The 24,665-nt window shown below is 43.2% G+C and overlaps 1 protein-coding gene and 1 pseudogene across 4 annotated transcripts in view; one reads left to right on the top strand and one right to left on the bottom strand.

The window, feature by feature from the left end:
* Positions 1-24,665, bottom strand: part of USP31 (ubiquitin specific peptidase 31) — an 80,885-nt gene that overhangs the window by 12,865 nt on the left and 43,355 nt on the right. For all 4 annotated transcript variants that reach the window (XR_008683708.2, XR_008683709.2, XR_008683710.2 and 1 more), the window contains exons 7-13: positions 19,448-19,628; positions 16,290-16,401; positions 15,596-15,690; positions 13,789-13,866; positions 13,079-13,208; positions 7,097-7,216; positions 4,407-4,632 (exon numbers count right to left, since the gene is read on the bottom strand). Coding sequence is in view for 1 of the 4 variants with exons in the window: in XM_055409665.2 (XP_055265640.2) it covers positions 4,407-4,632; positions 7,097-7,216; positions 13,079-13,208; positions 13,789-13,866; positions 15,596-15,690; positions 16,290-16,401; positions 19,448-19,628 (942 nt within the window). In the remaining 3 variants the exon portion in view is untranslated. The remainder of the gene's footprint in view (positions 1-4,406; positions 4,633-7,096; positions 7,217-13,078; positions 13,209-13,788; positions 13,867-15,595; positions 15,691-16,289; positions 16,402-19,447; positions 19,629-24,665) is intronic.
* On the top strand, positions 8,197-12,121 carry LOC148773663 (T-complex protein 1 subunit zeta-like; annotated as a pseudogene).

Raw genomic sequence — 24,665 nt, 5'->3', positions numbered from 1 at the left:
AAACATGCCACCGTGCACAGGACAGCCCCCACAACAAAGATTTAGCAGCAAACATCCTAATATGCCAGGATTGAGAAGCCCTGTTTTAAAGATGCTGTAACATTTTAGTGTTTCGAGAACTAGAAATAATGATATTAATAATAGCAGCAGCTAATATTTAACACTTATTATGTATATATCTCATTTGATCCTATGAAATTTGTTCTTTTATTACTCCCATTTTACAGAGGCTCAAAATGATTAACCAGCTTGCCCAAGGCCGCACAGCTGGTAAAGCACAGGGGTCCAGTTCTTTTCAGAATTATCTAGTCCTCGAGCCTGTTCTTGAATCCCCACCCTACCCTGCCTCCCTCAGAGGCAGCAAAACGGTGCCTCATGGAAGTCCCCCAGCAAACTGAGAATGGGGGCTCATGAATGTGTGCGGCCTTCTCTCCAGATCAAATTCTAAGCCTAAGGAAAGAATCAAGAGCATTGAAGCACCAGCAAGAATAGACAGACACAGCTTAGTGTGCTGTGAATCGATCAGGGAATGTGATAAACTTGATCCGGAAAGCTACATGCGTACCATTACTTTCTAACTTACTGGGGTGAACATAAATGAGTGCTACAATATTTGGCTGAATGCCAGAACAGACTCAGTAGGGCCCCAGGGGGCAGGACACATAAGGTCCCCGAGTGGCACCAGGAGTGACAGCCTTAATAGGCCACAACCACTGGGTAAGTATGGACTCTGAGGAGATGAAAGGCAACAGGCGAGGCAGGGCTACACCAGACAGGTGCTGACAAAGAAGAACAGGCAAAGGCTCTATGACTGCAGGGTAGGATAGCGTCTGCAGCTGTAGACTCACTGGAACCAGAGGGGAAAGGGCAAATGGAGCTGGTAAAACAGCAATTGTTTGGTCAGTGGCGTGGTCAGGCTTGATGCACTATGGCCCAGCTGGAGACGGGGTGCTGTTCGGGAGTGGGAGAAGGGGTGGGAGGAAAACAGTAAGGAGGAACGTGCCCAAGAGAAGGTGGCAGAGCAACCGTGTACTAGCTCCAGTCTGCTTCTCCTTGGGATGCTCTGTCCTCAGCCACAGCATGGAAACCCTCAGGGGCTCATCAACGGGTTAATGATGTATTTATAATATAATTCTGTGTGCTTTTCTTCCCAGTGCTGTTTTCTAAATTGTTTTCTAGATCGATGCTATGCAAACTGTGTCTCACAGACTGGTGCCAGTCCACAAGAGAAGCACCAAAGTGGGGTAAGCATTTAAAAACATTCATAGTAGTCTGATGTTCTTTTACTGTGTTTTTGCCTAAGTTCTGGCTCGCGAAGGATTGGAAATTTTTTAAAAGGTTTAAGAAATCTGTTAAAAGGTTCTTCATCGCAGATGGTTTGAGAAGCACTGTTCTAGAATCATTACAAGTCAGCCATACGTATACCATGTAACTATAGGTAGAACCAGTGCAAAATAAAGAACACATTAAAATAAACATTCCAAGGGAAAGCTTAAATAAGGTATCTTTAACTTAACAATGCTCAAGTACTTAAATGTTCCTATGAGAGAAGCAGTGGTATGGTTTAAGCATGGCAAAGGAGAAATAAATGCAGAAAATATCTGAGTCCCTCCTAGGTAACAGGCCCCAAGAAGCAGACATGAGCACTTTCAGCTCCCTTGGATGGCCACCAGGTTAGAATAAGGTTATTCGCCTAATGTCACAGAGTTAGGAAGATGTATCTAGCTTCTAGCCCACATTCTTCTAACTAATTGTACTGCCTAAGGTAGTTATGGGTTTCTAGGCATTTTCCAGTCTATTCTATAAAAAGAGCAATATGATAGGCTAGCACTGTCCTATTTTCCTCAACAGTTTCTAGCTAGAAACCACACAACATGCTTGTCCATATTTTCCTGAGAAACAGTGTTCCGCGTGGAATACTCTTTACCAAAGCTGAAGCTACACAAACACCAACCAGGGATGCTGGAGAAGGTGTTACTTCACCAGCTAATGAGTGAAATTAAACTCCAAGTCGCTTTCAATTCTCAGAGTCCCTGAGTATATAACTCTGTGACTTAGTATCAAAGAATAGAGATATGACCAGGAATGCCCCAAGAGGAAAAATCCAACTAGATACACAAAGTGGTTCCCACAAAATATAAATATGAAATGTGTAAGGTACAAAATCTGGCTTTAGTAGATTTTTCAGTAGATCCTCTATCTCCTTTTTCTCCTAGAACATGCTTCCTAGGGCAAGTAGGGGCCATCCAAAGCACTTCACTATGAGATACACTCTATGAGACACACTCCAAGTTGGATTATTCCTTTCACAAGTGACTGCAGCTTGCAGCATCTAAATACTGAAAGAATTTGAACTTAATGGGTTTCAAAAACAAAAGATTGTGTCTAATCACACTCAAGCTCTTGCCTCCTGGAGGAACAGCAAGTTAAGAGAAGAAGTATGCAAGGCCAAGGAGGAGGTCTAGGACCCGACAGGCTCATTCACCATGTTATGGGGCTAACTGCCAGGGAAGAGTCTCAGAGAGCCTGAAAGATCATCCAGCAGGGCCAACCCTCCTCTCCCTCCCCCCACGCTTACGAACCAACAGCACCCTGGGGCCCTGTGGTAGAAACCATTGATTGAGGACACAAGAAAATCTCAGAGAAGTGTTTCTTCCAAACAGGCTGAGTGGGAAGGACACAGAAACCCGAGTCCTGGCCACCCACACATCAAGTTACCCCCACACACAGATGTCCAGGCAAGAAGCCCCCAGTATACATGCCTCCCCAGCATGCAGGCATGCCCTGAACCCCATCACTCCATTTCTGAGACTCAATCTCAAAGAGATACAGAATTAACACACAGGAAAGGGGACTATGCACAAAGATGTTCACCAGTGTCATCCTCAAAGTTAAAAACCAGAAATAATGGATGTGTTCAACAACAGGAAATGGTTATATATCACACTAGAGTTTCATCATCAGAATATCCTGAAGTCATTAAAAATAATGTTTACAAAAAGTAAGCGTCTGCCCTGTTAGTCCAGAAGGATATCACATGTAGGTGGCAGGTTACTAATTGCAGCTTCCCCTGACCGTCCAGAAAGGGGTGCTTCGGCCACTCTCTCCTCCTGGCCCCTGTTCTACCCACACTTCAATCACAAAATCTAATACACACTTCCGCTCTTTCATATTATGTGTTTCCACTCTTGGAAGACAGAGGCTGAGATTTTTTCCATTTATGGCAAGCAAGAAACAGAGGAGGTGCTCCATAGAGGTTCACCTGAACAAAGCACATCAAGTACAATCACAACAGCATAAAGTAATGGCCAAAACTTACAGAAAAACAGTGTAAGTAAACGTCACTTATCAAAATGTTACCTACTTACGATAGGATATTGTTCAGCCTTAAAAAAGGAAATTTTGACACACGATACAACATGGGTGAACCTTGAATACGTTACACTAAGTGAAGTAAGCCATACACAAAAGGACAAATACTGTATGATTCACTTACACGAGGTACCCAGAGTAATCAGTTTCATAGAAAAAAGAGTGGCTGCCAGGGATGGGGGAGGGGTCAAAGGGAGTTACTGCTTAATGGATGCGGAGTTTCAGTTTGGGAAGATGAAAGAAACTTGAGATGGACAGTGGTCATGACTGCATGAAGATATGAATGAACTTAATGACACTGAACCATATGCTTAAAAATCGTTAAAAAGGAAAATTCTGTTGTGTGTTATATATCACAGTTTCTAAAAATATTACTTTTTTTTTTCTTTTAAAGTTTTTGGTCATGCCACACAGCATGTGGGCTCTTAGTTCCCCAACAGGGACTGAACCCCCACCCCCTACAGTGGAAGTGCAGAGTCTTAATCACTGGACTCCAGGGAACTCCCACCATTTTCTGAGTAATAATCTCATGGATTATTTTGGAGTGGTATCCTCATGGGTTGCTGGCGCTATTCTTTCTGCCTCTTTCTAGTCTCTAAATTTCATGATGAGCACTACTGCTTTGACAAATAAAAAAAAATAAATTTGAACACAAAGGGAAAAGAAAAACACTTACAAGTCACTTTAAAGACACTATTAAAAAAAAGTGGTCCACAACCACTCCAAATCAGGGAGATGCTAGGCCCTCAAGGAAGCAGAGCAGAACCTTAAACGGGGGTGTGCAGGTGAGGTCAAGAAGGCAAGTCCTGGGTGAGCCAGACAAGGCCACCCCTCTGCACAGGCCACCACTCTCCCTGCTTGGCTCAGAGCCTGACCAGATAAGGCCAGGGAACAGAGAACTGAAAGCTGCCCTCGTGGTCGGCACACTTCCCACTGGAAGAGAAAGCAAGGTTCTAAAGCACAGCAACCCTATCGCAAGCACAACACGTCGGGGGGATCGTCAGCACAGGCGCCCGGCCTCTCGCGCTGCAGACCTGTGTAGTGCCCCCCTTGCATGGTGCCATGATGATTGCACACGGCATACAGGTCATAGATGTAGTCCTCAGGGTCCCTCCCGAGTCCGTAGGGCCGTCTCCATGGAGACCAGTGGGATGGCAGACTCCAGCTGCTCTGGCTTCGCTTAACCACGTGAGGTGTCATGTCCAGGCCAGTCAAAGGGAACTTGACCATGTTCTGAAGTTTCATACGCTTGTCTCCTTCCTGTTGCAAGAAGAAAAACAAGTCCTGATGGCATGTTCATGCGAGCAGAGGGTAGGCCAGTTCAGTGTGAAAAACAGACTCTATTAGCTGAAGTAGGTTTGAGTTTCCTATCTGATGTTTCCAAAGACATACGACATAGGGAACAGGTTAACACTGTTAATTACTGGGGTTGGCCCAAAAGTTCATTCACATTTTTCCATAAGATGCTATAGACAAACCCAAAGGAATTTTTTGGCCAACCCAATACCTGGAGGAACAGGTTTTAATATCACCAAAAATGGAACCCACGATTAACTACATGTAAGAGGATAATGAGCCTTCTGGTCCTTATCTGATAAAGGTTTTTAACTTGCAAAAATGACAACTTCCGGTGGTTCATCCAGAGGCATGAAAAGGAATGGAATAACAATGCATGTCAAGGGAAAGCACGGTGCTGGCACCGAACTCACGGAACAGGGCTTCTTCCTGTCCCACCTCCTCCAGCAAGTACACTCAAAGTGAACAGTGACTTAGCTTGCTACATTCACTGAGCTGACAACCTTAGGCAATCTGGAAATCTTGCCATCAGTTGAAAGATATGTACTGAATATTTCCTATGTCTATAGTGAAAGTTGCTCAGTCATGTCTGATTCTTTGCAACCTCATGGAATTCTCCAGGCCAGAACACTGGAGTGGGGAGCCTTTCCCTTCTCCAGGGGATCTTCCCAACCCAGGGATTGAACCCAGGTCTCCCGTATTGCAGGCAGATTTTTTACCAGCTGAGTCATAAGGGAAGCCCTCCAATGTCTATGGGGGCTTTAAAAAATTAATCAAGTACAGATAATGCCCATTCTCAAGGAACTATTGACCTACTAAGGGAAAAAAAAAAAAGCTCCTAAGAGTGAGGCAGGCGGGTCCTGCAGGGTCAGGCTAAAGAACTGGCATCCTGCTCTGTAGTCAAGGGGGAAGCACTGAGGCTCTGAGGCAGGAGGTGATGTCATCAGAGCTGTCATGAAGTAGTGCCCAAAATGTGCTCGAGAAGGAAGAGCAGTGTAGGCTACAAAACCAATAAAAAGACACCGCAACTGCAACCTGCTGGGAAGGAGTGGAAAGTTGGAACTGGCAGGATGACAGTAAGAATGGGGAGAAGGGGACACATACAGGAGGAAGTAGGTATGGCAACCAAGCCTAGATGTCAGGGACAAGAAAGGATAGTCAAAGACGACACTACAGTTTTGAACTGGGGCGCTGGAGGGGTGACTATATGTCTTCAAAAGAAACAGAAAGCAAAGGACATCAGTCTGTGTATGTGGAAAGAGACAGAGGGCTGGGCAAACCTCCAACAGGCCGTCCACCCACAGACCCGAATGGAGATGTGCAGCTGGGACACTCAAGGCAAATGCTCACTCCTCACTAGCACAGGGGCTGGACCCCAAACCTCCGTGTGCAATCCCCGCCCCAGCGACCACGTGAGCCCCCAACATCCTCACTTCCTCAGCACGTCCTAGACATCTCCCAAATCTATCCAGGTCTCTCCACCTCCACTGCCGCAACTCCGATGCCAGCCATCAGTGGGGCCTGCCCTGGACAAACGGCCTCCTTGAGACCTCCCCATCTGCATCCTTGTAGCCTCTAATTCTCCACATGGCAGCCTGAACGGTCTCTTCAAATCCCACCTTTGGTCATGTTGCTTCACCAGATCAGAATCCCACTCTGCCTAAAGGGTTGGGTGACCAGCCACCGCCGGCCTCTTCTACTTTGACTCACGCCTTTCTCCCCGGCCCCCCGGACCTCCAGCCACACTGGCCTCGGCTCTTAGCCTCCTGCCCTGCTCTGCACCCAGGCACTATACGCGTGTTCCTCCCTTACCTGCTGCAGGCCCCCTCCTAATCTTTCAGATCCACACCTTCTTGTAGTCAGGCTCAGAGACTCCTCCAGCATCTACCTCTCATTTTCCCTTACAAGGGGGCCGCCCGGGACAGCTCTAACCTCAGGAACAGACAGCCTATTTGGGAAAACTGACTCACAAAGCCATACAATGCAAAGCAGATTTTCTTCGTATACATGTATGACTCATCTTCCCAACTGTACAACAGCTCCTTGGAAGCAGGACAACACCCATTATTAATTTAAGTAGAAACAGAATTCTTCCCACCCCCAGAAACGAGCTCAATTTTTTTTTAAATCCCAAAGCACACTTACTTGAGCACAACATTTACAAATCTAAAGCAAATCCTCAGGAACAAAGTAAAATATCTGCCGTATGAACTAAAATGGTTAGGATTCAAAGGTCACAGGATGCTTGAACTTTGCTTTGGGAAAGAACAACACAGGGCCCCAAACACAGGGGAAAATGTGGGTCTGTAACAACACAAGATCGTGGGCTCACATGGGGACACCAAAGAACCATCCCCAACAGCCCACCAGTAGGGGGAGTAAGACACCTGGTCACAGTGCGCTTCCCTGGGACAGCGGATCTCCTTACCTGTCGAAATCTCTTCAGATGTATAATCAGCACGTCGGGCAGAGTCCAGAGGCTCAACGTAATGCTGCCCTGCTGCAGCTGCTTACAGTGCGGGCACCGCCAGGCGTCGTCGGGGGCGAGCTGGAAACAAGGAGCACGACGCTGTTAGCGCTGCTTAAGCAGGACCCCTATAGGAGACAGCCTTGTCTCCTCACTTCTGGGCCAAAGCATGGCACAACTCTGAATCCCTCCACAAACTACATTTAGGAGTCAGTGGAAAAACACAATCAAAGGGCTAGGGTTGGCACCCAAACACTGGCTGAATAGCTGCTGCTGCTGCTGTTGTTCACTCGCTAAGTTGTGTCTGACTCTTTGAGACCCCATGGACTGCAGCACGCCAGGGGTCCCTGTCCTTCACTAGCTCCCGGAGTTTGCTCAAACGCATGTCCATTGAGTCGGTGATGCTATGCTAGGTAACCATCTCATCCTCTGTTGCCCTCTTCTCCTTTTGTCTTCAATCTTTCCCAGCATCAGGGTCTTTTCCAATGATTGCTGAATAGACTCTCAAAAAGGAATGACCAATGAGGTAAATCCTGTATAAAGATGTTAAATGTCACAGAAGCTCGTCATACTCCCAAACTCAACTCATCGCCTTTCTGTCAATACAGTTCCCCTTTCTCCTCCTCCTGTATGTCCTACCCCAGCAAATACCACTACCACCTTTAACAGCAGAACACAGGGGTCATCCCAAAGCCTCAAATCCTTCCCTCTATCCTCCACTCCACATCCATCCAGGATAACACCCCCTAACATTCCTCTCCACCCCCTCAACCCAGCTTAATTCAAGGTCCTCACTCACTCTGACCTCTTCCTCCTCTGCTCTCTTAATCGTTCTTCCTCCCCCAAAACATCAAACTGCTCCAGACAATCCTCCCCCTCCTGCCACCACCGAGATCTTTCTCAACACCGGTCTGAGACCTCAAATCCCTGGGTGTCCCCTCTGCAGGCAAGGGTTTCAGGAAGGGGACAGAGAGGTACTAACAGGACATGTCTGGTGAGAGAGGTTTTTAAATTTCATTCTGGATTTCAGAAGATGCTTCAGATCTGGAACCATTAACACGATGAAGTGAGGGCAGCCATGGGAACAGAACAGATAGCCATGCCTTCCGAGATGTCAGAGAAGCCAAGGGCAGAACCTGGGGGATGCTGAGTTTTAAGGGAAACAAAGATCAAGAAACCACCAAAAGCTGAGGATGCATAGTCAGAAACACAGGCAAGTCAGGAGAATTCCTTTCATGCAGACCAAGTTAAGAGTGGCAAGAACAGGCTGGTTATCAGAACTACATCCCATGGAGAGGTCGAATGCAGGCTGAGCAAAGGCCACCGAACTGAGTCCAGGAGGGGCCCCGAGAACCCTGGACAGCTGTCAGAAACCCAAGTCAGAGAGATGATGAGAGGTCTGGGAGGGAGGAAGGAGAATGCGCTGAAACCACTAACGATCAAGTTAGGCAGAAAAGAAGAGAAAGACTGGCATGACGGCTCGAAAGGGAAGCAGAACTGAGGGAATTTTTTCCATGACAGGGAGACCCAGTTGTGTGTGCAGGAAGGATGGGGAGGGACAGGCGTCTGAGTGGATGGAACTGAGTGAGAACATCAGATAGGAGGGACCTACACTGTCACCTGGCAAGTCCACATCTTGGCAACACGCAAACTTCTACCTAAGTATGTGGCCACCTGGCCCAGTGCTTCTGGTAAAGAAGCAGGCTGTCTGTTTTTCATTTTCAACACATTGTGAACAGATACTCTTTTATAAAACAGAGTAAGAACGTCATGACAATGTCCGATAGTTTTGACAGTTTCTACAACAATGCTCTATTCCTGGAATGAGCTTGTCATAAACTGCCACAAAGCTGCCAGGTCTACGGAGCACACCTGGAGCATGGCCGGCCTCACGAACTCCTGGCAGGGAAGGTGCTGGCTCAGGAGGCAGCTGCTCTATTTTCAGTCTGTTATAGAGTTTGTCTTCATATTAAGATGAAATAACTCTCCCTGCAATTTCCAGTCTCTAATTCTGCTTTCTAGTTAAAAGAAGTCCAAATCCTCATCCACAAGATGAAATGGATGAAAATACCTATCAGATCTTCGCTTACGGTCTCCTTTGTTAAAACACGTTCAGCCGTGCCAGGATTTCCAGACGCACCATCCACGATCCACACTCTCTGCCTGTTCCCCAGGATGTCCGTCTCTTAACAGTGAACATCCAGGGTGATGAGGAGAGCAGGGCTGTCACCACCTGAGACCTGGACACTGTTTCCAAAGCATCCTTAGGCGGCCAACAGCACTGACACTCGGAAACACTGCTGACCATCACTGAGCTTGCAGACAGCTTGACCCCAAATTATCACCACACAGCCTAAGTTTGACCTTCTCCTCTTTCCTATCTGAACTGTTATTTCTGGACCCAACGACAGAGCTTCCGAAGGAACATTCACTCATTCATTGCGGGATATACTTACTGAAAGCCTTCTATGGAAGGTGGACCCTGCAGTACTTGCTAGGGTTCTTTTATGACCAGGACAAAGTCTCCTACCTGCTGTGCCCTACCACATCGGCCTCATTGCTGTTTCTCAACCTTTCTACTACCCCAGGGCCTTCGCTTCTTTATTTACTTGTTTATCCCCATGACACTATAACAGCCTGAGGGCAAAAATGCTGTCTCTGCCCCTGCTATAACCCCAGGCCAAGCACAGTACCTGGCACGTAGTGTGTACTCAACAAACAGGTACTGAAGAACAAACCCTGATTACAAGATCAGGGAGATGTTTTGTAGAATACCAGTGTTGTCATCTGGGCTTCCCTGAATCCGCCCGCAATGCAGGAGACCAGGTTCGATTCGTTGTAGATCTGCCCAACTTTAAGCTTTGAACACCCCCCAAATCAAAAAAAAAAAGCTAAATAGGATAAGGGGCTACACAGAGCATGTCATCAGTCAGGTTCAATGTCAACTGTTTTATATAAGCCCAAGATTAGAAAAATACGTCTAATGAAAAACTAGTGAAGGAACTAGCTATTAACTGAGTGGAGGAGAACAGGCTCAGTGAGCAGATGAAAACTATTTCCAAACATCTGAAGGATAAACAAGTAGAAGAAAACGAAGACCTGTTCCCAATTGTTCTTAATGACCTGAGAGTTTGCCTGTGGGTTGGAGCAACTGAAGACGTATTTCAGGGTAACATCAGTCACCATCAGAGATATCCAAAGAGGGAATAGTGTCTCTGACAAACAGCGGCTGGACAATCACCTATTTGAAATTAGGCAGAAGGACTCAATCATTAGGAAAAAGCTTTAAAGTCCTCTCCGACTCTGAAATTCCATGATTCCCTACGTGCAAGAATGAGTAGTAACAATCAGTTGGAATTACGACCCTAAACATCAGCTCAGAAGCGGATGAACTCTAAGTGCTCGCATCAAGGTTTCTCAAGGTGTCTAAACCTGAAGAGGCTTCAAAGCCACACAGGCCTGCTGCACAGTGAGCACCAGGGCTGCTTCAGTCCCTTGGTTCTGACTCTGCTACTGTCATGTCTGTTCTTCTCTACACCGAAAGGGCTATCTATTTATCCTTTTAAAAGCACTGAGAAAGTCAGCACGTTATACTAGCTGCATGAAAGGGTATGAATGATCCAGAATATCCCTCCAGAAATTTGCTTTATCATGAACTACAGTCGCATCTAACTAAAGATGTCCAAGTTAGTGGTAGTTTGCTAACTGTGTGTTTAATACAGGGTTTTCATCTCAGAATAATAACAGAAGGATTTTTACAAAACTGCAAAGGAAAAGGCACTTTAGCTTTGTCAACTAATCAAAATACGCAAAGAGATGGACAGGGAAACACTTACTGACACGGCCAAAACATCTCTATATACTAAACTCATGCTAAACTTGCTGATGTTTTAACAGAAGTGGCAGTAGATTCCATCTTGGTCATTAACAGAAAAGATAAACATAGTGACCCCTTCATGGTTGAGATCACGGAGATGAAACATAAACCTCAAACTACCTAAGCTTAATCAGAGTCTCGTTTTGGATGATGGGACATGCCATCCTAATGTGAAAAAATAAAAAGTAAAAGATGCATATATCCTCATATGCAATGTGCCATTAGAATACAAAAAATCAGAAATGAATTCTGGCTTTTTAAAAATAAGAGTGCAGGGGAGAGAGAGAGAGAGAGAAATTAGTAAAGGCTGAAAGAAAATTCACTGAAGATGGAGTTTTAAAAGTAATAAAACTTTACAAAATAAAGTGTGGCCGTGACTTAAAGGATGTGTTATTGTTAATCAAAAGGGAATTGACTCCTTTGCCTTAAATGCTCTTGCAAAAGAAGGCCTAGTAGCTCTGCACAAAGCTAAGAGCAAGGTGGAAAAGCTGACTCTGGCCTGTGGTGGGGTAGCTCTAAATTCTTTTGATGACCTGAATCCTGACTGTTTGGGACATGCTGAACTTGTCCATGACTACAGACTGGGAGAAGAGAAGTTCGCCTTTATGGAGAAATGCAACATCTGTGACATTACTGGTCAAAGGACAAAGTAAGTACACACTCATGTAAATCACAGAGGCAATAAAAGATGGCTTGAGGGCTGTTACAAACGCTATCGAAATGGCTGTGTCACCCCCAGTGTTGGTGCAGTGGGCATGGCAATGGCAGATGATAGCCTTGATTGTATACAAGTCCAGTGTGTAAGGGGCAGGGCCCAACTTGGGAGTCCAAGTATTGCTAATGAATTGCTCACTGTTCACTAGGTTCCTGCTCAGAACTTGGGTTTTGACCTTCAGGAAACACCAGTTTAAGTTCAAGCAGAATATTCAGAATCAGGTCAGCTTCTGGGTGTGGACTTGAACGCAGGTGAGCCAATGGAAGGCATACGAGATGACCACTATGTAAAGAATCAGCTTCATCACTCCTGCACTGTAACTGCCACCAACATTCTCCTGGTTGATGAGTTTATGAGAGCTGGGATGTCTCCACTAAAAGGAAAGTTGAACTGAAGCTTCCTTTGTATCATCTGAATCATAAAGACTCTACAGAGTGATCCTAAGAATATAGGTATGGAATTTTGATCCAAGCCTCAAATGATTTTCAAAGGAATTTTCTTTTCTCATATGAAAAAATGAGACAACACTGGCACCTATTCAAATTCTGAAGTTTTGAAATTACAGTGTATTTTAAACTGCTCTGAATTATACACACATACAGCAGGCTATATTTATCCAGTGAACAGGATGTTTTGCTTTAGCTTCAGTTCAGTTCAGTTCAGTCACTCAGTCATGTCCGACTCTTTGCTTTAGCTTAGTTATATAAAAATATGTTAGGTAAGCATATGTTATCTACCTTGCTATTAAATATTCCTGTTGAAAAAACACACACAGGCAAGGGTCCCATCCACTATCTTAATTACCGAATCCCTACAACCTGCAAAGCACCATGCTAAGTGGTCTAAACCAAGTTGTCCTACACTGTACAGATTTACGTCTATATCTACACTGTCCAAAACAAGAGCAACCAGCCACAGTGTCTCCTGAGCCCTTGAAATGTGGCTAATGCAACTAAGGAACTGAATTTTCAATCTTAATTAAGTTTAATAAGTCGTAGCATCTATGTTCTCACTACCAAAAAGTTGAGAACCAATGATTTAGTTACAAAGGAAAATAATTTAATCTAGAAGTTAAAACAAAAATAACTTAATCATTAACCATTAAAAAGGAGGAAAAAGAAGAACTATACAAAGATTTGTGTAGAGCATTTTTTCCCAGAAATTCCAGAAATTTAAACTCCTTTTTGTTAAAGTCCTAAAAGGATTAACACTAAGATGCACATCACATGTGCAGAACCTACATAAATACAACCAATTCTTGGGGTCTTCTGGGGCATAATCTGTTCTTCTCCATGGTCACCTGGTGCCTCCCTACTACCCTCACCGCCCAACGAACGCTGCCCACCCTTACCCGCTCCTCTTTGGTGTAGAGTTGGAAACACTGGGATAAAGTGCAAGTTTGAGGCTGATGGTGACGCTCCTTCTGCAGCCGGACACTTTCTGCATCAGGGATATACTCATCTTCAGTATTTACAAACAAGCTGCAATGAGGGGCAGAAAAGCATGCATCAGAGACAGTCAAGCAAAACTGACACAAGAATAAAATTAATGGCTTCACAACATGACTATAAATTCATAACTGAAAAGATCAATATGTAAGAGAGCAAAAGGGGCAATCCAACTTTTCTAGGATCCAAATGCTCTTGAAAAGTTCTCAATCTAAAATGTCATTTTCAAGAAATAATTTGGAGTTGGTTTTTCCGGGACTGGCCAAACACTATGCTGATTAATTCATATATTCTCATCCTTTTGTATTAAAGGGCATGCATTTGGCATAACTTGCTAGAGTTAATGGGCCTGTAATAATAATCAAAGTAATTTGAATATATAGCTTCTGTCTCATTAGCAGCAAATAAATGTTCTAAGATTTGGGGATCCAGACAACAGAATGCATAGGAGAGAAATAATACATTGCTTAAATAAATGATTAGCAACACACTTGGATAGTTAGCTAAAGAAAAGAGAGGTCTGGTTTCAGCTAATTTGAAAGATCAAACATAAGCTATTAAAATAACCATCAAGACAATTGACTATATAAACACTAAGTAACAAAATACTTACAAATCTTTTGTCTCCTTGTCCCATTCTACTACTAATTTCACATGAGCAGTACCGCCTGGTCCACAAGATTTTAGTGCCCTATAGGACAGAGAAGAGAGTCACATCAGTTCAGTTCAGTCGCTCAGTCATGTCCGACTCTCTGCGACCCCATGAACCACAGCACGCCAGGCCTCCCTGTCCATCACCAACTCCCGGAGTTCACTCAAACTCATGTCCATCGAGTTGGTGATGCCATCCAGCCATCTCATTCTCTGTCGTCCCCGTCTCCTCCCACCCCCAATCCCTCCCAGCATCAGACTCTTTTCCAGTGAGTCAACTCATCGCATGAGGTGGCCAAAGTATTGGAGTTTCAGCTTTAGCATCAGTCCCGCCAATGAACACCCAGGATTGATCTCTAGAATGGACTGGTTGGATCTCCTTGCAGTCCAAGGGACTCTCAAGAGTATTCACATATTACTCTCTAAATAAATGATTTTAATTAAACATGTGAACCATCTGAAATCATAGTGTGATTGCTGAAAATCTTCATCACTGGTCCCATCAGAAAAGGTTTCTGACCATTATAACCTCATATTTAATGATTTGATTAGAACTGGACTGAAAAATCCTTAAATTAAAATATTCAACATGGAAATAAAGATATGGGAAGAAATTTAATACCACACTATAAGGCTATCCATGTAACTCTTAGAGGGTATGATCTTTTCAATTTTTGTCTAATTTCTCACCAAACCAGAGACTAGACAACAATCTCTTTGAGAACGAAGTCTGCCTCTCTCCATTCCCCCCATACACCATGCCTGGTCCCTGGACTGTGCCCACACCAATGTAAACTGTGCCTTCCTGCAAGGGACCCCTCCAGTTTTACCTCATTTATTGCCCCTGAGCTCCTTGGCTCCTCAGCCATCTTCTGAAACACTGAGCATTAACAGTCAATATTACTTCTCAAATACTTTTTATTTTTGGCAATGTTTTAGATCATCATCTAATCTATTAACTCTAATTTCTAAAGCCAAACAGTGAATTCCTTTCGAACAGAACTATGTTGTATACTCTTTTGGAATCCCGAAATGCAGGCACTTCGATATGTATTGGAAAAGGCATTATAATAGAGACAATACTGTGTTTTATATGTATCCACATATGTGCAGGGTGTCTATGGACACATATGTCTATTATTTTATTAATACAGTAGAGTGTTGTAAGAGGACAGAAGTACACAGAAAGCACAGAAGTAGCATAGGGGAGAGACTAATTCTGGGGGCAAATAGGGGGCGGGGACAGTGTGAAGACAGGCTCAAAGGGAAGGAATTATGAAGAGGAAGCTGCACACGGGAAGGCGCACGTAAACCGTGCTGTCATGTTCAAACAACCCTCAGCACTCTGATGCTGCTAAAGGTCTGAGTCAGTGGGGAGAAGAATGAGGCCTGACAGAAAAGCAGCAGTCAGGGTTGAAACGGTAGAGAAACTGGGCTTATCATTTAAGGATCTCAAGGAGGAAAGTGTTATGATTAGCATTCTACTTGGGCAAACTTCAATCTTGGTGAGTATGAAAGTGTAGTTCATCTATCATCCTGAGACACAGGCCGATTTATTTTCCTGACATAAGCAGTCTAGGTTTCCCTTATTCCAAAGATGAGCAGAAAACAGATCCCACTCAAATACGAACCAAAAGTAAAGTAAGGGTTTACTTTCTAAATGAGCCTGAAGAATGTACCACTCTTATATGGAAATTACACCAGACATCACTAGAAATTACACACAAGCGTTCATGAAATCCTAGAAGGTGATTTTTTTTTTTTTTTACCTTTCTACTGTCGGGTGGCACAGAGGCTGCTCCTCCTGGGGCAGCAAGTATGTTATTCCCACAACACTGACCACACGCAAACTGAATGGACACACCTGCATCAAATAGCAAAGGCAAATCAGGTTCGGCTTCTCTTCCAGGGCGTGTGGTTCACAGGGGCATTTCCCAACCAGGGTAGTGGGAAAGCAAACTGTTCTACAAAACGCTTCTCTGCAATAGTCCGTGAGGTTGCCGAGCCACCCTAACACACTTTAAATATGACTGACCCAAACGCAATTTACATATCAAATGTTATGCAAGACAAGTAACATGCTGCTTTAACTTAACATTAAGTTTTCCACGGATAACTTAACAAAGTAGTCAGAATTTTGAAAATATACAGTTTGTCTACAAAATCTCTCTACAAAAGCTGATCACGTGCTAAACTTTATTAGACAAACATAAAGGAATACCTGGCAGTTCACTGAAAACCTTGCAAGAGTCAGCTCCCTTCATAAAATAAGGGATAAGTTCTCAGTCTGGAAAACCTGAATGCAGATTCTGCTACGCAGCTTTTCTCCAGGGCTCCCCAACACTCCAGCACAGTGGCTAGCCTTCCCTAATGTCAAAGGTCTGAACTTCCCATCTCACTGTGGTGCCTGTTTCTGCACGGGGAACACACACGCTATTCTGGAGTATCAAAAGGCTTACACACCTGAATGCAAACCGTGGGCCTCAAGAAGTACTTCATCTTCTCCAAGATTTCCTTCTGCAGAAGGTCCCATGCTATTGTCTTCTCTAAGTGCAGCACAAAAGGTAGTCCAAATCTAACACACAGAAATAACCGTCATCACCTTAAAAAGTACGACAGTTCTTTCAATACTGTAACTCCTTTTTCACAATCTTTTTAAATAGAATCACAATACAATTAGTTTTAGGGCAGCTTTCAAAATAAAGCAAATAGGAAATTTAACACCCTTAAGTGGATGAAAAGAGTCAGAAGAGAAACTGAGATTTATAAATGAAATTTAACAACTTATACACCAAAATGGCTTCCAATGAAGTGTGGTACCGTGATATTAGGTAGTAAGATGACAGAACTAGTGGAGACAGTGAGGAAGGCAGGCGGGCGTGGCCGCTGAGTCTAGCAAGTAACATGGCTCAAACATGTAAGGGGTTAGGTGCCAGAGGAACAGAGAGGGCTGGGAGGTCTAGCAGGGAGGCGGCCATATCCTGGTGGTCTGACGAGGAAGACACTGGCAAGCAAGTGACACTGAAAGTCAACTTTATTCAAAGGGAGAAGCCATGTGGCCCCTGCCAGTTTCCTCTCCCATGCTGAGCTCACAGGTGTTAAGAGAATGAGAGACAGAGCCGTGGTTCTCAGCCGTGCATACAGGCTGCTATCAGCAAGGGAACTTTAAAATACAGTGATGCCCATGAGATTCTGCTGTAATCACTCTGGTCTGCGGTTTCAGTACTGAGACTGTTCTAGGCGCCGCCCCCAGGTGGTTCTAAGATGCAGCCACAGTGGGGAACACTGGTCTAACCTGAACTCTCACCCAAGCCCCAGCCATTCCTAAATGCATCCAATTCACAGCCTCAACAGGCAGTCATTCCCTTAGCCTAGAAAAGCCTTGTCACTCTTAAGCTATTCCCTACTCAACCACATAAGGACCCAGTGGCACCCTGTGGATGCATTCCCTGAGCTCTGTGGACCAAGCACTGCTGCACTGCAAATACCACCTGCTTATTCTGCCTCCACCAGTAGACTGCGTTATCTGACAGCAGGCACTATGGCTGACCTATCTTACTAGCCCAAAGAGCCGATGCCTGGAAAACAGGAGGTGCCGAATGAATGACTCAATGAACAAATGAATACTCTCACCGACCCTGACTTAGGCCAAAGCAAGAAACCTGCTCCGAACAAGTACCAGTTTACTCACAGTAGTGTTCAACAGTAAGCCTACCTGCCTAAAAACAGCTGTGATGTGAAATACGTTATAAGCATGATGTGTAAATCAGCGGCCATATTTTTCATATGATGATGTTACTTTTAAGAGACCAGCATCATGAAAGGGATTCCATAAGTCTTTATTTTATATAAATCTGATCAGCTGCCTTTCCTTCTGTCCTTAAACATGCCAAGAGCCTTCTAATCTCAGCAACTTTTCAAAGACATTTTTATTCCAGTATAGTTAATTAACAATGTTGTTTCAGGTGTACAGCAAAATGAACCAGTTTTACATATACATATATCCACTCATTTTTGAATTCTTTTCCCACATAAGCTAGAGTATTGAGTAGAACTGTGTTATACAGTAGGTCCTTATTAGCTATCTATTTTATAAATACATTGATAGTTGTAAGTGTATGTCAATCCCAATCTCCCAATTTATTCCTCCCCTTCCCTTTCAGCCAGTAATATCCAGAGAAAACCCTAATCCAAAAAGATGCATGCACCCCAATATTCATTGCAGCAGATTTGCAATAGCCAAGAATGGAAGCAACCTAAATGTCCATGGACATGGGACTGGATAAAGATGTAGTATATGCATACAATGGAATATTCCGTTCCGTTCCGTCGCTCAGTCGTGTCCGACTCTTTGCGACCCCCTGGACTGTAGCCTACCAGGCTTCTCCGTCCATGGGATTCTCCAGGCAAGAATACTGGCGTGGGTTACCGTTTCCTTCTCCAGGGGATCTTCCTGACCCAGGGATCGAACCCAGGTCTCCCGCATTGGGGGCAGACGCTTTGGGAATACTACTCAGCCATAATCTCAGCACCTTTGTACTCAATGTCCCCTCTTCTTGGGATCCTTTCCCCAGAGGCTCACAGTTCACAACTTCTCACTTGGCTTGACCCAGCTACTGCCTCCTCAGGGAGGCCCTCCCTCACCTTCCTTGTTAATGTAGTTTTGCCAGACCCCCACCAGCACATTCGATCATACTAGCATGTTTTAATACCTTCAAAGTAAGGACGACTGAGATTAAATGTTTACTTGTCTTTAGTGGCTCTGTCCTAACTAGGCTGCAAGCACCAACAGAGAACACAGATCCTGCTGCACCCCTGGTGTTTAGAATAGTGCCCAACATACTATGAACACTCGCTAATGGACACCATAAATATACAAAGCAACACAGTTTGCGTTTATGTTAGTTACCATTCTTAAATAAGAAACTTATTTCAAAAAAACATTTTAAAAGGTTAATATAAATGCTACTCTAATATTAGAAACACTGTATCCTTCCTCCCTGAAACACATCCATATGTTGTTATTACTCAAGTTATATTACTAGTGTGATAAAGTTACTTTAAAAGACAATCTAAAACTCCCATAAATCCTTAGAGAGGGAAACAGATTTAAGAGAGATTTCTAACTCCCAAATGTCTGACTAAATACTGCTGAATGAATAGTGGTGCCATTTGCCAGGACAGGAAATGATGGGAGGGTTGGGTTTATAGGGAAAGACAATGAGTTCAGCCTGGAACACAAGATTGAGGTGCACATGCCATCCAAGCAGCTTTGTTAAGTTTTTTTTTTTTTTAAACTGTAAAGAAAGTAGCTGGATACAGGTCTAGAAGTCTAGAGCTCTAGGAGGATCCTGAGCTTATCCATACATATAAGAAATGTGCCTCTGAAAACTACATGAGCTTGAAAGCCATCCTAACTCAGATCCTATCATCCTAATTTTATATTCTCCTCGTGTTAACCCCTCAAATCAGGTCAACTTACACACATGCTCTTTTTAAATATCAGAATCAAAAATTAAGTACTCAAGAGTAAGGATTTTTTAATCCCTACTTTTTAAAATACTTGAAAATGTTAGACTTTCAAAGTCTCAATGCTTATTGGAAAGCAAGTTGTTTGTCACCTTTTCCCTTGCTGCCCAGTGCAGGCTCGGTTACACACTAACAGAACGATCTTGTCGCTTCCTGCTCTTGAGGGGGGCAAGTCCGCTTTCCCCTGCTTTGCTGCTGCTTGTGTAGGAGAAGACAGTCTATAATGATCCAAGCCAAACTTCAAGTGGTTTAGGTTGTTGTTTAAGTGAATTCCTAAAATAAAATGAAAACTTACTTTACCTCTTCAAATGTCTTTATTCTTTCATTATAAAAAACATACCCACCAGAGAAGTTAAGCTGTCACGTGTTATTTACACGGCGACCGAATGAGGAGCCAGTGACTGACTTTGAGATTCCTCATCCAGCCCTTAAAAAAAAAGGCTCGGCGTCCATTACAGCATTTAAACTAGCCTTACCCACCTGAAAAACTGAAAATCAGAACGAGTCACTTCAATGAATATTGGTTTTAGAATGGCAAGTCTGCAGGATGACCCTCCAGGACAGACTTAAAGTGAGTCCAAACAACCAGCAACCAAATCTTTTTTAATAAACAATAAAGACCAGTATACGGGGAACAATCTTCAATATTCCAAAGGCTGCTCCTTTACTTTGATTTAGACCCAGGCGTCTAAGACGCTCACAGCCATTACAGAACTTTAATCAACTAGACTGGATTGACCTACAATAAAGTGAACAAAAATATATGTTTGACAGGCACAGTGCTGGCCTGTGCAGGTCTTCAAAATCCAGGTCTTCGAACATGCCCCAAAGCAGAGCTCTCTGTTAGAGATACTAAGGAATTTAGCATCTAGCGCAAGGTCTTACACTTAGCTCAATAAGTGCTTGACTAAATAAATGCTTGACTAAGTAACTGCTCATTTCCTTAATCCTTTGGAAGGATAGCCTAAGGAAATGATACACCAACTGGAGAAAAGAAGCCCTCCACCACCACCACACCAAAGAAATAATAACAGTATTACCAGAAGGAGAATAAAATAAAAGCTGGTTTACACAAAAGTATTCATAGCAAAACTCCAGCAATAAACTAAATACCCAGCAATAGGTATTCAACAAATTTATTTTGGTATTAACTATGCATTTGTTGAATCTAGTTAATACCAAAATAAATTCCAAATTAATTAGTCTAAAAATGAGAACATAGAAACTAGAAATAAGGAAGAACTGAATCTTCACCAAGCTAGTACAGGAAAGAAAACTTTTTAAGCTTAAATACCATAAAGAAATCACAAAAGAGCAGCAGGTGTCACTTCATAACCATTTTAAACTTTGGTATGAGAAAATACTGAATTTGAGACAATTAATGGGCTCATTTCCTAGGTTCTTAGAAGAGGTAAGGCTGGGAAGACCTATTCTGCTAAAAGTGATCAGGATTTCTAACAAGATGAGAGGATACACTCAGCTGCTCAAAAATCAAGCTTCACATTCAAAGTCTAGGCCCACCATTACCAGCTATGTGACCTGGGCCCCTGACCTAACCTCTCTAAGTCTCAGCTCCCTCCCCTGTAAATGGGGAAAAGAATAGCCTCAAAGGAATCAGTGAAATACTGATGAGGCCTTTGTAAAGAGCAGAGGCTTACATATATTCACTAAGTGCTATATTCTTCCAACAAAGGCACTTATGTAACCGTGGACCTCACCAAATTCACTTATAAATAGAAACACAGTGTTAACCCTAAGCAACTGGGAAATGAAGGGGGATTTGGGGAAAGGCTCTGACCGTGTATTAGGAATTATACTCATCTTTCTGGGTACAGAAAGATGATGCAAAATGCAGTCCCAGCTACAAAGAATTTCACAGTGTGGTAGGAAGGACAGAGAAGAAACCAGCATTTCCACACAACATGCTAGTGTCAGAGATTAGCAGAAGCCACACTGGAACACGGAAGAGCAGGAGTCAGTCAGCCAGTCGGGGTTGGGGAAGTGAGGACAGACTTTCTGGCCTTTTACTATAATGCAATTAAAATTAGAAAACAATTTTTAAAAAAAAACAAAAGCATATGCCTGAAAATAAAGAGAGAAAACTGAATCCTAAGCTGGCAGTGGGGAAAGCAGACCAACCCACAATATAGAATTAACCACAGGTTCGGAGACTAAAGGCACCAGAGACCTGTGGAAGCAGAGGTGAAGGAAAAGAGGAACAAGAGAACTGCCAACAGGGGCACCAAGGCCATTCAGCGAGGAAAGAAAAATCTCTTCAACAAATGGTACTCGGGCTACTGAACATTCACATGCAAAAGAATGGTACTTCACACCACACACAAAGATTAACTTCAAAAGAATCTAAGACCTAAATCTAAGAGCTAAAACATAGTTATCTTAGAAGAAAACAGATAAATCTTCATGGTCTTGGCTTTAGTGATGGATTCTTGGAAACAACATCAAAAGCAAAAGCAACAAAAGAAGGAAAAGATAAACCAGACTTCACCAAAATTAAGGACTTTGATGCATCAAAAGACAGTATCAAGGAAGTGAAAAGATAACCCACAGAATGGGAGGAAATATCTGCATCATATATCTGACAAGGGTCTGCTGCTGCTGCTGCTAAGTCACTTCAGTCGTGTCCAACTCCGTGCGACCCCATAGACGGAAGCCCACCAGGCTCCCCCGTCCCTGGGATTCTCCAGGCAAGAACACTGGAGTGGGTTGCCATTTCCTTCTCCAATGCATGAAAGTGAAAAGTGAAAGTGAAATCGCTCAGTTGTGTCTGACTCTTCGCGACCCCATGGACTGCAGCCCACCAGGCTCCTCTGCCCATGGGATTTTCCAGGCAAGAGTACTGGAGTGGGTTGCCATCGCCTTCTTCCGACAAGGGTCTAGTACCCAGCAAACATAAAGAACACATAATTCAAAAACAAAAAGATAAGCAACCTAAGTTTAAAGGAGGGAAAGGTCTTGAATAGACATTTCTCTAAGAAGAAATGGCCTAAAACTGCATGAAAAGATGACCAACATCATTTATCATTAGGAAAATGCAAGTAAAAATCACAATGACATATCACTTCACACTCACTAGGATGGCTAAGATAACAACTATTGGCAAGAATGTGGAGAAACTGTAACCTTCATATATTGCTGGTGGGAAGGAAAAAATGATGCAGTTTCTATTAAAGACAGTCTGGCAATTTCTCAGAAAGTTAAACACAGAATTATCATATGACCCAGCATTTACACTTCTAGGTATATACTCCAAAAAAAACTGAAAATAGATATTCAAACAAACACTTGTACATGAATGGTCACAGCAGCACTATTTCATAACAGACAAAAGGTGGAAATTCAAATGCCCATTGACAGACAAACGGATAAAGCAAATGTGGTATATACATATAACAGAATAATATTCAGCCATAAAAAGAACTGAAGGACTGATATATGCTATAATGGACAAACCTGGAAACATTATGCTAAGTGAAAGAAACAAGTCACAAAAGGCCACGTACTATATGATTCCACTCCTATGAACACCTAGACTAGAAAATACAGAGACAGAAAGCAGAATAGTGGCTGCTTAAGACTAGTGGGATGAGGAGATCAGAAAGTGTGCTTAGGGGGAGACAGAATAGGTGTTAATGAGAACTGCAGAAATGAATTTTCAGCAGAGCAAACAGGAGGGAAAGTACAAAAGCACGTGGCATACTCAAGAAATAAAGAGTAAATCTGGATAGGGAACATGGGAAAGAAGATGGAATATATTAGGTTGGTGCAAACATAATTAAGGGTTTGTAGCATGAATTTTAAATCATTATAACATCTTTATTAATCAAAATAGGAACCATTATAATCAACACATTTTTGCCAACAAGAAATAAGTTTCTTTATTCCTGTAGCATAAACACTCTTGGAAAGCATTTTCTGCATCCTGTTGGTTGTTGAAGCATTTTCCCCGCAAAATAGCTGTTGAGATGCTTATCGAGTGGTAGTTGGTTGGTGAGAGGTCAAGTGAATATGGTGGATGAAGCAAAAGTTCGTAGACCAATTCATTCAACTTTTGAAGCGTTGGTTGTGCGAAGTGTGGTCAGTTGTTGTTGTGGAGAAGAACTGGGCCCTTTCTGTTGACCAATACTGGCTGCAGGCATTGTAGTTTTCATCAATTGCTGGGCATACTTCTCAGATGTAATGGTCGCCAGGATTCAAAAAGCTCAAGTGGCTCAGATGGGCAGCAGACCACCAAACAGTGACCGTGACCTGTTTTTGGAGCAAGTTTGGCCTTGGGAAGTGCCTTGGAGCTTCTTCTCAGTCCAACCACTGAGCTGGCTGGTCGTCACCAGCTGTCGCTTACAATCCACTTTTCGTCATATGTCACAATCTGATCAAGAATGGCTCACTGTTGCTGTGTAGAATAAGAGAAGACAATACTTCAAAACAATGTTTTTGATTTCCGGTCAGCTCATGAGGTACCCACCTTTTCACCTTTCCAATTTGCTTCATATGCTGAATGACCAAAGAATGGTCAACACTGAGTTCTTCAGCAACTTCTCATGTAGTCCTAAGAAGATCAGCTTTGATGATGGCTCTCAATCGTCACTGTCAACTTCCAATGGCTGACCACTAGGCTCATCTTCTAGGCGCTCATCTTCTTTGCAAAACATCTTGAACTACTACTGCACTGTACATTTGTTAGCAGCTCCTGGGCCAAATGTGTTGTTGCAAATTGTCTCCGCTGCTTTACAACCCATTTTGAACTCAAATAAGAAAACTGCTCGAATTTGCTTTTTGTCTAACATCCTTTCCATAGTCTAAAATAAATATAAAATAAACAGCAAACAAAAAAACACAAAGCAAGAAACACACATTAAAATGATATATAAAGTAACCACCACATTTATTTAGAATGTATTCCAATTTATCAAATGGCCAATTTCAACAATGCAAAAACTGTGATCACTGTTGCACCAACCTAACAGTAGACAGGCTAGAGAAAAAGCAAGGCATTCATCCAAGGTATTTAGATTTAAATGCAGACAAAAGGGGCGAGGCATTCTTCCAAGGTATTTAGATTTAACTGCAGACAAAAGGGAACCACTGGGACACCAATAAGCATGTAACATGATCAGAACTCTATGTAAGAGCAAGCCTGGTAGCACTGTGAAGAAATAATTGAACAGGAGAAAGCCCAGGGTAAAGAAATTACTCGAAAAGCCCAGTTGAGACTGGTCTGCACTGTGGCAGCAGCAGTAGAATGAAGAGGAAAACTACAGAGTATTTGATCAGTTGTGAATTGAAGTCAAA

The sequence above is a fragment of the Moschus berezovskii genome, chromosome 27 (assembly GCF_049115385.1).
Source record: "Moschus berezovskii isolate FMDL1 chromosome 27, NW_MosBer_1.0, whole genome shotgun sequence".
NCBI lineage: Eukaryota > Metazoa > Chordata > Mammalia > Artiodactyla > Moschidae > Moschus > Moschus berezovskii.
The sequence above is the reverse complement of the archived record's forward strand: the minus strand, read 5'-3'. Positions and strand labels throughout refer to the sequence as shown.